General features: G+C 46.1%; 1 protein-coding gene across 1 annotated transcript in view; it reads right to left on the bottom strand.

Annotated features, from left to right (window-relative positions):
- The window catches only part of Tmod1 (tropomodulin 1), a 68,352-nt gene that overhangs the window by 24,097 nt on the left and 27,582 nt on the right, over nucleotides 1-16,673 (bottom strand). The window contains exons 3-4 of the mRNA XM_075967282.1: nucleotides 7,192-7,348; nucleotides 851-970 (exon numbers count right to left, since the gene is read on the bottom strand). Of these exons, the coding sequence (XP_075823397.1) occupies nucleotides 851-970; nucleotides 7,192-7,348 (277 nt within the window). The remainder of the gene's footprint in view (nucleotides 1-850; nucleotides 971-7,191; nucleotides 7,349-16,673) is intronic.

A 16,673-nucleotide genomic window follows, 5' to 3' on the forward strand; every position in this document is an offset into this window, starting at 1 on the left:
CTGCTGGGCCCCGGGCTAGGCCTGTGCCGCCTTCACCTGCCTTGTGCTCTTCCTAAAGCCTGGCAACTCTGAGCATGTCCAAAGGAAACCTCCTGCAGAATGCTAGGCCATCACGCACAGCGGTTTCCACCTGGATGGCCCATGGATAACTCAGATGCCCCAGGCCCCAAACTGAACTGAGTATCTCCCTGACGTTAAGGACACAGAACTCACTCGATCTCTAGGCCCAGCTTGCCCTTCTCCCTGCACCATGCTCACGGCCAGCTCATCCCCATCATCCCATTCCTCTTCTACGCCACCAGTCTGCAATATTTCTTCCACACCTCCCACTTGCTGAGCCAGGGCACAGTGTGGGCGAGGCAGGTGAGTGCCGGTGCAGACTGCAGTGAACCCCAGAGAGACGGGGACTGGGTGCATAGAGCAGGGACTCTACAGCGGTAAGGAGAGATAGGGGCAGCAGAGGGTTTGCAATAGCAGACTACCTTCTGGAGTATATTGCTTCTGGAGTAGGGGAGCATCATGCGGATGGAGGGGGGTACTTAAGAGGTATGCGGGTAACACTCACAAAGCACAGTCGTGCTCCTAGCCCTTTATGAGATGCTTGGGCAGAATCTGGTGTGTATGGCTGGGACATTCCTATTCCCTTGGGGAGTGGTCTCAGGGCAGCAACAGGTGGTTCCGTGACAGGGTGTGTTTGAACGGTTTTATTTAGTTTGGGTTTTTGGGAACATTTTTTTTTAATCTTATCCTATTCCTAGAAATAGAGAGGGTGTTCAAATGTTCAAATGAAGCAGAGGAGGCTCTCTGCACAGGAAGCCTTCAGGAAGACAGGCTTGTCCCTTGGGCTTACCTGCAATGTCACACAGTTCTGCATCCGAGGCATTTGCCAAGGCCTCCTCCAGCTCGGGCTCCAGCGTCACACTCTCCAGCACGGGATCCATGGGCTTCTGCTTGGGGACCCAGATCTTTCCTGTAAACACACAGGGTGCATGGCTATAGTGGGGTCTGAGACTCCCTTCATGAAAGGTTCTGATATGAGAGAAAAACCTGTAAATGTTCTTCAACAAAATAGATAAAATGCACGCAGACTGTTAAAGGATGAAAGAGATTGCATTCTAGCTTCACAGGACCTTCTGTTCTTAGAGTGGCAAGCTCGAAAGTGGGCAGAGGAGGAACAAGTCAGGCAGGAGAGTGCCCACTGTGTGTCCACCAGTAAAGACTGTTGAAAGAGTCTGTACCAGACAATTCTGGAAGTTATTACAAAAGACATGGAGGGGGCAGAGTGATGGCTTAGTGGCTACTGCTCTTGAAGAGGACCTCATTCTCAGCACCCATCTCCCACAAGTGAAAACTGCCTGTAACTCCCGCTCCAGGGAATCTGACGCCCTCTTCTGGCTGCGATAGACCCTGCACTCACACTCAGACTTCTGCTCACAAACACAACTCAAAAATAAAGAACTCTTTTTTTTTTTTTTGGAGATCATGGAGATCATTAAAAAGGAATATGTCCTAGAAGGAATTTTCTGTGAAAAATCAAGTTTGAAAACCATCACGAGAAATTTCATTCATTTCTGAGAAACTGCATGTGGTTTTGCACCTGTCTCTCCTGGGAACCCCATCTCCAAATTCATCTGTTAAGAGTGTGTGGAGGCAGAGTTTTTGGGGGAGGTAGTCAGGATGAGTTGAAGTCGCGAGGTTGGGCTCCTGGGAGGGCATTAGTGACTTAAGAAGGAAGAGAAAATAAACCTGAGCATCCATGCTTGCTGTCGCTCTCCTCACCATGTTAGCATGCAAAAAGGAACACCACCCTCACCGCGCCTCTGCTGCCAGCTTTGAAACTTCTCAGCTCGTAGAACTCTGAGAAGTAAATTTCTTTTCTCTATAAATGAACTAGTCTGTGATATTCAGTTCACGTAGTCTATGATTGGGCATGTGTGTGCTGTTTGGGGGTAGGGCAATCAGAAGGGAGTCAGTGTGACAACTGTCTCTGACCTGGGGCCTCACAGAAGTACAGAAAGAGCCCCCAAGATCAGAAACAACCAAGGACACCCAGCTTTATTGGGGCCATCAACAGCGCATGAGATGTTCTAGTTAGAGTGGATGCCGTGCTGCGTGAGAAAGAGGTGGAACCCAAACAAAAGAAGACATTTCTGTTTACAAATAACTCTATGCGGAGAAAAGTCTGAACTGCTACATTCCAAAAAGCAACTAATCAGTCAAGCAACCAGACAAACCCCTACCCAAATGAAAAACAAAGAGCAGCGACAGCTGTTGGGACTCATCAATTCAGCAGCGTTTGGTGCCCAGGATGAGATCAGAGGGGCTTCTATGTAGCAGCAACAGGAATATGCAAAGGCAGCCAGGAAAGCAGTTCATAATAATAACCAAAGAATAAGATATTTGGAAATAAAGCCTAAATACATGTACACTGACAACTACAATGCATTCTAAAAGAAATAGAAAAAAATAGAGATCACTGAAAACAATCTCATTTCATAGATTAGAAAACTTTGTAATATGAAGCTAGCAAACAACACAACAGAATTGAGAGCCCAGGAAAAAGCCACACATATGTGCAAATTATTATCAACAATGTACCATGTCTATTCAGCACGTGCTGGGTCACAAGATATAGTCACATGCAGAAGAATGACGTCAGACCCTACCTCACAACAAAGGCAAAAGTGAAACTCAAATGGATCAGTAACCTGACTATCAGAATTAAAAGCAAGACATTTTTAAAGAAAACAACAGCATGATTAGGATTAGCAATGGAATCTTGTTGTGACCACAAGCAGCAAAAGAGACCCTCTTGAACGTCATTCAAAATTGAAAGTTTTATGTCTCAGAGGGTGTGATCAAGGAAGTACAAAGACCAATTCCGGAGTGGGCAAAATGTTTATGAGTCGTACAGCCGACAAAAGCCTAGTATCAGAGATAGAGAGCCAGGGCTGATGAGACGACTCAACTGTAAGGAAGAGCCCTGGCCACCAAACCTGACAACCTGAGATCAGCCCACTGAACTCACACGGCGGAAGGAGAGGACCAGTTCCTGCATGCCGTCTTCTGACCCGCACAGGCATGCACCCTGTGGTAGTGTATGCACACATCCATATGCATGTGCAAGCATGCATATGACTACACAAATCAATACACGGAATAAAATCTAAGAATACAGAAATAAATTTTACAACTCATCAACAAAAAGTCAAATGGCCCAACTTAAAAACGGGCAAATTACTTGAGTGAACATTGCCCCGAAGAGGATATGTACGTAGCTAACAAACACACGTGAAGACGCTTAACTGGGCACCAGTCCACAGCTGTGAGGATGCTGCTACAGAGGGAACGTGGCAAATCAGTGTTGGGAAAGATGAGGAAAATTGGACCCCTTATGTATTGCTGCTGGGAAGCAAAAAAAAAAAAAAGTGCAGTTGTTATTGAAGTTGGGAATTCCTCCAGGATTAAAGAGTGATCACTGGACTCGTCAATTCTTCCCTTAGGTATACACTCCAAAGAACTGAAAACAGGTTATTAATCTTGAGTAAGGCCTATATAAGGCAAGTGTATAATCGGAGCTGGTCAGGAGGCTGAGGTAGGAGGATTGCAAGGACAAAGCCTGCCTCGGCTACAGAACAAGAGAGTTCAAAGACAGCCCCAATACCTTAGTGAGACACCCTGCCTCTGGTCATGGTTGGGGAGGGGGTGGAGGGGAGGAAGAAAGAGATGTGGCTAGAGGTAGAGCCCTTGCCTAAATCTCTAGGGTCCTGCTACCCGAACCAGAAACAACAACAAAAACCTCACATACTAATATAGGAATGTTCATCATACTTCTGCAGAAATATTTAATTTTAACAGACTAAAGATGGAAAACCTAAATGTCTATCTATGGATGAATGGCTCAACAACTGTGGGATATGACGGACTCTGAAAACACAGTAAGTGAAAGAAACTAGCTAGTCAGCCATACACACACACACACACACACACACACACAGAGAGAGAGAGAGAGAGAGAGAGAGAGAGAGAGAGAGAGAGAGAGAGAGAGAGTTTGGTTTCACTTGTAGGCGATACTCGGAATAAGCCAGTCCACAGAAACAGATTGGGAAAAGGAAAGAGAATAGAGAGAGAATTGTCTAGAATTGTCTAGAACCCCACCCCCAGTCCCGGCATGGGATCAGTGCTTATTCCACAGGGAAAAAAATTACTTTGTTTTCTTCTTTTAGCAAATATCACTTACCTCTGCAAGCAAAGCACACAGTAAAATCATAGGGGGGAAATGTATGAGAAACTCTACGGTGAGGTGAGATTCTAAACAAAGGGAGAAACATACAAGGAAAAGAAAATGCCTAAGAGCTGGGGCTGTAGCTCCGCTGTGGACATGACTAACGCGGTAAGCGAACATTCAGTAAATAGTTAAGACCCGTGGTTTACTAGCCCCCTACTACGGGTCCTTCCTCGATCATGTAACTCCATGATCCTCATATGAGGGACTTAACCTTCTTTTCTTCTCTTTCTCTCCCTAGTTGGAATGTGAGCATTAGAATGGCTGGTCCTCCAGCAGCTAGAAGGGCCGTAAAGATAATGATATATTACGGGGAAACAGAAAGAAAAGCTAGAGAGGACCTTGATTCCTGGCAGTGGGCAGATGGCTAATCAGCCTTTAATTTTTTAATTTCTATTTATGCAATTTCCCAGCATATGCAGCCAAATCAAATTCTAACGAAAATATCTTGCATGGAATTCTATTCTGACCTCCCCATTTGCATGTGAGTGACTACTGCTCCAAATTTTCCAGGATATTTACACAGATGCATGGCTCCCAGCACATCTTGCAGAATCTTGGGCTGACTGGGTGCTATTTCTCCTCAGCCTAAGCTAGCTATGGGCCCAGTGTGGGGGGTTAAATTCTCAGGAAAGCCTGGGCTAATGGCATGAGATACCTCTGGCCTTAGCCCCTCTGTGGAGATCTCTACTTATTTAATCCATAAGATTTTCAGTTACCATCAATTATATTCTGTTAAATGCTATTATTATTTTATTTTATGTGTATGGGGGCTTTGGCTGAATGGATGTCTGTGCACCATACTCATGCTTGGTGCCCCTGGAATCCAGAAGAGGGCACTGGATCCTCTGGAACTGGAGTTATGGACATTTGTGAGTCACCATGTGGGGGCTGGGAATTGAACCTGGGTCCTCTGGAAGAAAAGTCAGATCCCACTTCCGAGTCATGTCTCCAACTCCAATTACATTCTCAATGCTGTTGGACCATTTAAGCCTGCCGCATATGGGGACATAAGGGATTTGAGCTTTTCTACTGCTCCCTCAGGGCCACTGCTGATGCCCTCGCAGCCTCTGTTTCCTCAGGTTTCAAATGTGCAGGAGGGACTGCGGGAGCCAGACAGCCCTGCTTATACCACAGGCCCTTGGGTGAAAACATCAGTAGAGCGTACAGTCTTCGTTGGGTCCACTCCGCAAACCTCCTCCCTGCCATCGCTGCCTGGCCCCTCTTACTACCCAGCCCAGCACTCTGAGTTCACATGCCCCTTGAGTCTCTTGGACTTTCAAGCTTCCAGGAGCCTGGAAAAGCTCCAACCCAGGGCTGATGATGGTTGGACTCCCTCCACAATGTCTGCCTTTCTGTGCTTCCACATTCTGTCGTTAGGCAGCCACACAGCGTCACACACTCGGCTGACAACAGGGACACAGAGGGGACAGCTGTAGACACAGACCCAGATTCGGCAGGTTTATATTCTTGCAGATAGGCGCCGTGGGAGGAATGAGAAGAGAATCGGGGACACAATCAATTAAAACAATGTTTTAATTCAACAAGTACTCACGAGGCACCTTTTGTGTGCAAGGTGTAGCTGGGTACTGGGGATGCAACAAGACACAGAACACTCATGGGCCTGTGGGCTAAGGCAGTATGTCACCGGAGCAGGACACATTCATCACCCGTAACTCACGCTCAGCCCACGCTCTGCTCAGCACTACGGAAGGCTAGCCCCTTTGCCAGCTGGGGCTACCAGGTAGTCAAAAATCACCCACATTCCAACCCTCAGGGACCAGCTCCTGAGAGATGATTAAAGAGAATCAGAGAGAATGCGAAGAGCTTTGAAAGACTCACTTAGGTCCCTGAGATGGCAAACACCCAAGAAGGGAGCAGAGAGTGGTGGTACACCTTGTCAAAGGAGACAGGGGCAGTGTCGCTGAAAGACAGGTCAGTACAGATGGAACGTGACGAGCAGGGCAGTCACAGCTCATGTGTCCATAGTATTTGCCACGTGCCAGGGTGGGTCTGTTCATGTCTCAGTTCTCCCAAAAGTCATAGGAGGCTGGGAATGTTCTCATTTAGTTCGCCAGAAGAGGAAACAGAAGTAATTCATTGAGCTCTCATTGCTAATAAGTAGTAGAACCTGGGCTATAGGCTCTTTCTAACCACAACATCTCTTACTAGACACACCCATGAGGCATAGAGCTGGGTGGCAAGGAAGAGTTCTCATGGCCTGGGGACAGGTAAAAAGTTCCTGCGGTAAGAACAGAACTCAGACTTCTGGTCTACCCTACTCATCATCCTTCTGGTCCACAGATGCCTCAGCTAACCGGGTAGAGCATGCAAGAAGGAACACTCTAAAGGGCCAGGGAGGACCTGAAGCTTGGATTGTCATGGAGAGTGTCTACCTATGATCCTATGAAGGCTTCTGGATGGCTTGTTTTTTGCTGGAGCAGAGTGTCTCAGGAAAAGAGATGAAGGAAGGCTGACACCGGGGCCAGAAAAAGAGACTTTAAAGAAAGTAGAGTCAGATCAGAGGGAGCTGGGTGAGGTGCCTTGCTCCTCATTTCCACAGAATGGTTCTTGTTTAGTTCTCATAGTCTGACATCATTAGCAATAGCTTTCTCTTTCCCTTACAAGTATCTAGGTTTTGATGAAAAACAACCAATACACCCTAGTTAAAGAGGATCTGGGGAGACATTTTGGTTGTCTGGGTGAGTCTTTTTCCTCAAACCATCCCCAACTGATTGAATATAACACCACAGATGATGCTTTGGGGTAAGGGACTGTTTACTGTTCAGGCAGGAAGGACTCAAGAGAGGCCCAGGTACATTTGGCCCAACACAGGGTAGGACACACAAGTGGTCCTCTGTGAGGCTCAGGAAGGACAAGCTCATGAGAGCCGTGTGGTTTAGTACCTCGTTTCTCCCCTGTGTAGGGAACCAGGTCTTCTCGATCCTTAAATTCCTTCGCTTGCTTTTCCAAGTGATCCAAAAGCTCCTCTCTTTTAAAGGGGCCTGTGGGCGCCTTGGTGGTCTGATCCTTCTGCCTCAGGCCTGCGGGGAGCAGTGCATTCTAAGATGAGGGTGGTGGGTGAGAGAGAGAGAGAGAGAGGAGAGAGAGAAAGAGAGAGAGAGCAGTCAGCAGCTATAGATACGCAGTTCTCCAGAAACACAACACAGACTAGTAGGGGCCTCCGAGCTGGAGAATCCAGCCAAGTCCTTTCTTTTTCTATGTAAGGAACCAGAAAGCTGGAGAAGGGCTGGGACTTGTCCCAGGTCACACAGCACTTAAGGGGCAGAGAGGAGCTGCGGGGCTCAGTCCTCTGGTGTCACTACCAGTAACCTTTTTAAATGTATGGTGTTAACTAATAGGGTAACCAACATAGGCTGAGCAGAGAGAGATTCTTGGAACTCAGTACCTAGACACAAAATTATATTTGCTACAGCATGGTAAGTGATCAGAGAGAGAAGCCAAAAGAGCTTGGTAGGGTCTTGGATGGAAGATGACTCAAAGAGGGAAACCCTCCCCCAACAAGCCTGAGAAAGGCTTGACAGAACGACAAAGCAGCTAAGGCACACACAGTCCACAGTCTCTATGGCCTTTGGGGTCTGGTGGGTCTGTGCTCATGAGAACTGATTGCTACATATTTTAAATGCTGCCTCTGGAGATGGGTCTCTCAAGAATGACAGCATCACCCAGTTGCTCTGTTCTCTTCTTCAAGCATGGGGAGACTTGTGGGTGTGGGTTCACTACTGAAGTCGACTCCTAATTACAGGGATTTCAGTCACTCAAATGGGTTTCACCTAAGCCAGCCCCTGGCACTTCAAGAATCAAAGACAATGAGAGCTTCAAGGATGCATAGAGACCAGTTTTTATGTAACCCTCCCTTCAAGGGGAAACTGAGGCCCAGAACACAGAAAGACTGCCCAAGAAGTTTCAGGGGTAGCTCATGCACAAACCCAGGGTATTCCCTTAGATTTGGGGGAGAGGCAAACTTTCTAACCCTCATGCAATCTGTGCCCCTTACGTTTAGAGAGCTAGAAGGGGATGCCTCAGGGGCAGGCATGCAATCTTAGCTGCACCCCCAAATCGACCAAATTGGTGTCACTCCTATCTCAAGTGTGAGTTCCCTTGAAGTGCTTATTCCTTGTCACTCACAACATGCTGGATCCTTCCCTGAAGACCTCTTGAGGGGAGGGCGAGAGACATGCGGGACTGGCATGCCCACAGGGATGAAGCTTGGGGGAGAGACACCACCGGCTAATAGCTATGGCTGCTTATGAAGTGCTCACACCTGCTGTGGTTTCAACAGCAGCAGGGTGTGGCCTCACATTGGGTCACAAGAGTCTACAGTTTGCAAGACTTGGGGACAAGGGGTTCAAAGGTGGGGGCTGGGGTATGCGCAAATAAACACAGGCCAGAGGCCAGCAGAGACATTGGGATCTGGAGTATTTTATGAGAAGAGGACCAGCAGGCAGAAAAACAAACATGAACTGATCTGAGGGAATCCAAAGGATGCCGTGAGAGTCACAGCGGTTCACAGACAGCATCCACTGTGGCGATGCTCGCAGGCAAGCCATGCTTCCACAGGCAGGTACAGATCGTACGGCGCTTCTAAAGCTAGATGTGGGGGTCTACTCCTTCTAGCCCATGGCAGGGGCTTCTTGTGGCTTAGTGGGTAATGGTACACTTTACTGCCTGCCATGTCTATCCATGGCTATCCACAGCGGGTGACCCACCTGCTTTGCGACATGAGGCTACATCAAGTCTAAGCCCTGTCAGGGACTAATGGCAGAACACCAGAATGGCATTCACCAAGCCCCCCTGACCCTGTATTCTATGGCTTCTATGGCTACATAACGTGAGTGATAATGATGATGATGGCTGTCTCTTACATATTTGGGGGAAGTTAAAATTAAGTAATGTGAAGGACTGGCCTGTACTGCTATACTCATTAGTATGTATTTTATGTGCATTGGTGTTTGGCCTGTATGTGAGGGTGTCAAACCCCCTGGAACTGGAGTTACAGACAGTTGTGAGCTGCCATGTATGTGCTGGAAATTGACCCAGGTCCTCTGGAAGGGCAGTCAGTGCTCTTAGCCACTGAGCCATCTCAGCAGCACTGAGATATTAAATACCCCCAACTGATAGCGTCCCACAGTTCTATTATCAGATAAGACACATTTTAGCAGGAGGCCAGTCATTCAAAATGTGGGTAGTAGAAAAGAGTTATCCAAATATGTTCTAGAATCCAAGGAACTCAGATACACAAATATGAAATGAGCTAATCCCTGAAGGTAAGTGCCCGATGGTCCCTTCAAGGGGCATGGAATTTTCATCTCCATAAAGGGTTTCATAATTCTTTCTGGTTTATTTGCTTTATGATTCTCTCTCTCTCTCTCTCTCTCTCTCTCTCTCTCTCTCTCTCTCGCGGTATCATTCTGTAGCCGAGAGAGGTCTCCACTTTGCCATGCTCCTTCTTCAGCCTCTTGTCTATTGCAGTTACAGATGTGTACCACCTCACAGAGTACCATAGATTTTAAGACAGGAAGGGGTTGGGGCTCAGTATTGTAATGAAAAAAAATAAACCATGAGGTTGAAAAGGGGTTTTAAACTCTCATCACCTTCAGACTTTGCTGCAGAGGACCCTGGCTTAGCCGGTGTGGTTTCCCAATGTTGGCATTATGGTGTGCTAATCTGGATAACAGGGTCATGGCAGCTGATCTGATGCACTGGTAATGGTCGCTCTGGTTTCTACCCCTTCAGAGGTCAGCAGTCCTATGACAACAAAAACCATCTCCAAACACTACCGAGTCTTCTGCGGGGGAGCACTGCTCTGGCTGAGAACCACTACATCAAATCAGGGCCATAGACTATGGAAGGAAAGATGGTTTTAATGTGTGTATGAATATTAGTTATACAACATATTAAAACATGGTTTCATTAAGTTAAATATTTAATGAAAGAAGCTGAGCTTTCAAAACCAAAATTTCAAAAGTATTTTCTAGAGATTCTTAGCTCATCGACTTTTTAAAGTACATTGTGACCACGTCAGCCTTATTAGGGCTCAAAGTTTATTTTCTTTCCATTAAAGGCTACATTGAAAAAGTCTCACAGAATCTTCAGTTAAAATCAAAGAGAGCTACATCTTTTAAAACTTAGTTATTTGTCACTTGAACTTGTTTTCAAAAACAGCATATGATCTCACAGTGTACATAAATATTAACTCACAGAGGATCAAAGACCAAAATGTAAAAGCTAAAACTATAAAATTCTTAGAAGAAAGTGTAGACATAAATCTTCAGACTCTGGATTAGGCAATGGTTTCTTAGATATGGCACAAAACAATGAGTAACAGAAGAAGAAGAAAAAAATCCTGGATGGACTTCACCAAAATTAAAAACATTTGTTCTTCAAAGGACACTGGCAAAGAGACAGAATGGGAGAAATGCCTTTAAATCACATATCTGATAAGAGTACAATATCCAGAGTGCACGAGTTTCTTGTGGGATTCAATAATAGGGGACAAAAAAATAAACAATTTAAAGAACGGTCAAAGAAGTTGAATAGATATTTTTCAAAGAACATATAAAGTTTCTGACGAGGGGGCTGAAGAGATGGCTCAGTCAATAAAAAGTTTGCCACACAAGCGTGAGAACCTGAGTTTGATCCTTAGCACACACACAAATCAGCGAGCACCTGTAATCCCAGAACTTGGGAGGTGGAGAAGGACGGTCCCTGGCTTGCTGGCCAACCACCTAGCCTAACCGGAGAGCTCCAGGTTGAGTGGGAGACCATGTTGCAAAGAGATGGGGTGGATGTGCATACGGGTAGCACAGATTGGACTCAGGGGGTTATTAATAAAAATAAATAACTAAAAAGACATGAAGCTGGGAGAGACACAGAGTGAGGGCACTAGGAGGAGTTGGGGGAGGCAATGGTGGGCTGATGTAATCAATGGATCTTATATAAATGTATGGACCATCCAAAGAACCAAACATTATTTTAAAAAATAAGGTGAGAAGCTAACAAGAAAGACACTAGACATTGACCTCTGGTCACCACATGCAAACTAACAAACACGTATACACATACACCCCCCACGTGCACACTCATGAACACGTATACACATATGCCCCCCACATGCACACTCATGAACACATACACCTCATACACGCACACTCATGAACACGTATACACATGCACCCCCCACATGCACACTCATGAACACGTATACACATACACCCCCCACATGCACACTCATGAACACATACACCCCCCACATGCACACTCATGAACACGTATACACGTACACCCCCCACATCCACACTCATGAACACATACACCCCCCCACATGCACACTCATGAACACACACAACCCCCACATGCACACTCATGAACACACACAACCCCCACATGCACACTCATGAACACACACAACCCCCACATGCACACTCATGAACACATATACGCGTACACCTCCCACATGCACACTCATGAACACGTATACACATACACCCCCACATGCACACTCATGAACACTATACACACATAACCCCCTACACAAAATAAATAAATTTTTTCATTATAAAACATCCCTGGTAAGCTGGGTGAAGTAGCACATGCTTGTAATTCCAGCTGAAGCCAGCATGACACAGAGTTTGAAGTCACTTTGGGCTACAGAATGAGACCCTGTCTCAAAAAAAGACAAGCCAAACCAAACCATAAACCTCTTTCAAAGATGTCCACTAGACACATGAAGAGACACTCAGCACCACTAGCCATCAACAAAGTGCAACTCACGCTGGACAGACACCATAAAAAACACACGTGTTGGCAAGAACGTGGTCGGACTGGACCTTGGCAGCTGGCAGGCGTGTGATAATACAGAGACTCTTTGGAAAGCAGCTAGGAGGTTTCTGAAGAAGCTCTATCCCCCAGACTCCAGACTCTATTCTAGGGCTTCCGAGCCTCCAGAACTTGGTTCTGGCACATAAGCCCTGTACTCTGCAGTGTTTTATTACACTGGCCTGAGCTAAGAAATAAAATTACTTTATGACCCAGAATGTGTAGTTAGAAATGGGAAAAGAATTCACACCATAGGTTAGCCACAAAACTTGTGTGCAAATGTACATAAGGCATTATTAATAATGGCCAAAAAATAAACGTGCTAAGTTCCATGAATGGATGGATGAATAAGTAAAATATGGTAGATCTGTGCTGCTGGAACTGTCAGACCGTGACGGGGAATAGAGCACCGCAACGTGAGTGAATCGGAAAGCATGCTAAGTGAAAGAAGTCAGACGCCAAGCAATTATCATATGCTGGAATTTATGTGACGTAAGCACCAGCGCTCACTTAACAAGCCAAGGTCTCCGGATATGGTCGGTGGAAGTTAAAACCAAGTCTGGTTGGAGGGGTCTCAGCAAGACTGAAGCCGAGTCAAGTTTATTGCAAGCAATCAGACTTTCTACCTTATCAGGAACGGAATATGATGGCAGTTGCCAGGGTCAGTTCAATTGTAGTTGCTGGGATGCAATGACGTTTGCAGGATATGCAGGGTATACGAGATTAACTAACATCAGCCAAGCTTCTATATGCTTCGCTGACTTTTTGGGAACACCAAGGTACACAGGAAGCCTGACTGTCTCACTGCCTGAGGGGGTGACTTGGTTTCTCAGGAACTGAAAGGCACACAGTGCCCCAGGAGTCATGACCTCTAACCTGAAAAACTATGATGGGTGTCTCTCAAGGCAGCCTGACCAGGCCAACTCCACAATTCTCTGCAATGTGATGGCCCAAACAGTCCAGTCTATAAAGCCTAAAAGTACCTCACTTGTTGCTCCAGGGCTGGTGCTCCAGATCGAGCTCTGCCCCTTACCCCCAAACTATACACTGGAGCCCCGATTCCCAACACGACTGTATTAGAGATAGGATCTGTGTGGAAATGATGAAGGATAACTGAGGTCATGAAGACAGAGCCCTGATCCAACAGGATTAGAGTCCTCCCAAGAGGAGACTTCACAGAGCTTGCTGTGCCCCTCCTCAGCCATCTGTCACAAGAGGACATAGTGCGAAGGCAGCTGAGCCCAAGCCAGAAAGGGATCCTCCATGACAACCCCCCCCCCCAGACGCCAGACTCTGTTCTGGAGCTTCCAAGCCCCCAGAACTCAAGGCTCTTATAGAAAAGATGGTTCTAGTACAGAAACCCTGCACTCTGCTGTGCATCATCATACCAGCCTGAGCTAAGACAGACAAGAAGGAGAGGGGCTGAGCAGCAAGTCAAGAAGTTCCTGTCTGGGGTGACGGAAATGTTTTGAAATTGGCTGTGGTGAAGGCTGGGCAGCTGTGAATAAACTTAAAAAAACGGAATCATCTACTTTAAATGGATAAATTGGATGATGTGTGGCTTATGTCCATAAATAAATAAATAAATAAATAAATAAAGCTGTTTTTTTCCCCAATGAGAAAAGATTATCAAAATAGCCAAAGCAACAATGAACTCAAGCGATCCTGGGATGCTGAGAAGGGAGGCTGTTCTCAGGCTAGGGCCAGCAGGGACGCTGGGAATGACCGGATCAGAACCAGCTGAACAGGAAATGCTGCCGTATCCTCCATCCTAATGTGCTGTAGGAGTGAAACGAACCATAAGGAGATGGTAGAGAGAAAAAACTGCCAAATCACCTATCAGGTTTGCTGAGAATCAAAACTTGACTCTCACACCCAGGTTAGCCAATGTGGAGAAGAGCCCTCATCCCCGTCTTGGTGGCCAGGAGAATATGTATGTCAAGATCACGTATGTGTAGAATATATCTTTCATTACATTTTACAAAAATGACTCAACAAACATTTACAGAATGAACATTATGAATGTGTGTCCAGGCTATGTGCAGGTTTATAGAGTCAGGACCCAACCAGGTGAAACAAAGACACTGGGAGGTGATGAGGGTGGAGCGGATACAGAAGAGAAATCTCAATCATCTTGGTCAGTATCCTAAAGGGGTCACCCCACTGGACAGGGTGCCAGGCTGTAATCTACCACCTGTGGTGGTAGACTCCGGGAAGCCTGCGGGCAAGGGGAGCCATTTGTCTTCTGAGGAATCTGAGTCCCATTCTTTTGAAGTATGTCTACAGTAAGCCTACCACACAAGAACTCTGGCTTCGCCACAGTGGCCACCATTTTGCCTTCGAAGGAAAAGTCCATGTGGGTTTAAGGAATGGATTTATAGGCTCTGATATCGGCTTACAATGACAGCTGGGACCCTTTGGGAGCAGTGCTGACTGTGGCATGTGGCTTTTGAGCCCAGCTCCACCAACTGATGACGTGTACAACTGTGTGTGGGGGACTGATTAAACCTGCTTATTTTAATGTGAACTCTTTTGATTTGAAAACATTGACATGTAATCTCAACATTTGCAAAATAACATACAGGACAAATAAAAAGGGGCCTCAGCCATGGGCTCCAGGTTGCCATGTTCTGACCCAAGTTTGCTATCACACTAAAATCCCACATAGAGGAAGTCAGGACATCTCTTCTTGTAGTGTTCTGCCGCTCCTGGCACTGGGCTAGAGAAAGAGGTACACACGTGGGTTTTTAATTAAAAACGTTTTTAAGCTGGGCATGGCGGCACATGCTTTTAATGTCAGCATTGGGGAGGCAGAAACTGGCGGATCTCTGTGAGTTTGAGGCCAGCCTGGTTTACATAGCTAGGGCTATGTAGGGAGACCTTGTCTCAAACAAGCAAACAAAAACAAACTAAAAAACTAAAAACCAAACAAACTAAACACAGCTAAAACAAAACTAAACTTAAAAAAAACAACTAAAACAAACTAAAAAAACAAAGAATGTTTTTAAATGATAGAAGCACAAAGCTTAAAATATTCTTGGAAATAATCATAGAGGGGAAACTAACCACATTTCCTACGGTACTCTATTTTTTAAAATTATTATTTCTTTTTAAGACAAAGTCTCAAACTTACTCTCTAGTCCAGGTTGACCTCAAACTAGCAATCTTCCTGCAGCAGCCTCCCAAGTTCCTGGGGTAACAGGTGTGTGACACAACATGTAACTTACGTCTGGCCTTTTAAACATCAACTTCCTGTTACATAGCAGACTCAGGTGTGCCGCATCTTAGTTTGACCTTCACACCCACAAGCTGGAGCCCAGTCATCCAAAGCACAGCAGAGGGGCCGTCTCTGGGACCTCACAGCCTGAAAACACCCACAAGCCTTAAGATGGAGTTTCTGCAGCCCTCATTGTTACATGTAGTGAGAGCTGTGTCAGGAACCTCCCAGGCTAGACCACTACGGCTTGAGATGTGCGCATGCGCACCGTTGTCCCGGGACACGATGTACTGTAACAAAGCACTGCCGACATCTGAAAACTCTGTTAGGAAATCTAAAAAGATCCTCTGCACTAATGATTGCAGCCTTAAAAGCCCCAGGGCAGGCAGCCCACGTTTGCATACAAATGACACTGTTTATAACGAGTTTATAACGAGTGTGCTCAAGGATCTGCAGGGCTCTGGCGATGGATGGTTCGCCGTGCATGCACAGAATGGCCCTCAACCTGATTCTCCACGGCAACGAAAATAAACGATTCTATTACTTTTGCCAAAGAAATCAGTTATGTCTAAAAAAATAAATTGTGTGTGTGTGTGTGTGTGTGTTTGTGTGTGTGTGTGTTACACGCACAGCATGCCTCTGTTGGTCTGGGTACTGCTCTACTATGACTAAACCCCATCACTCCCCAAATTAAAGGATGGAGCAAGGGGTATAGACTCCAGGATGGGTGCTGGGGAACACTGAAAGCCGGGAGGGGAGGACTTCACTGAGGTCCCATGCTGGACAGCCCAGGCCTTCCTTGACAAACAGGCCATCTTTCCTCCTTCTTGTGCCCTAGGCCTACACCCTGGAAGCCAGGTGGGTCCCGCAGGAGAACCAGATCAGAAGCCAGGCTCTACTTCGGTCAAACTCTGGGCGGTGTTATGATGTGGGTCTGAGTCTCAAAAAGCTTAGAGTTTAGTTAGTTAACAAATTAAGCATTCAGGTGCAACAAACATTTGTTAGGTACAAACTGTATGCCAGACAACATTCAGGGTTCTTTGTTTCTCTTTTGTTCTTTTTTGCTGCACACAAGTGCTGGTGTATGAATTGTGTGCATGCGTGTAAGAGGCCAGAGGCTGATGCTGCTATGTCTTCCTCAGTCACTTCACTGTGTTTTTCAAGACAGCATGGACAGAAATTTCTGTCCTGCCCAGCCCCACAGCTTTTCAATCCCAAAGAAACAAACAGAGGATTATATTAATTTTAAACTGTTTGACCTATTAGCTCAGGCTTATTATTAACTAGCTCTTATAACTTAAATTAACCCATAATTCTTATCTATGTTTAGCC

Source organism: Microtus pennsylvanicus, chromosome 3, assembly GCF_037038515.1.
Source record: "Microtus pennsylvanicus isolate mMicPen1 chromosome 3, mMicPen1.hap1, whole genome shotgun sequence".
Classification (NCBI taxonomy): domain Eukaryota; kingdom Metazoa; phylum Chordata; class Mammalia; order Rodentia; family Cricetidae; genus Microtus; species Microtus pennsylvanicus.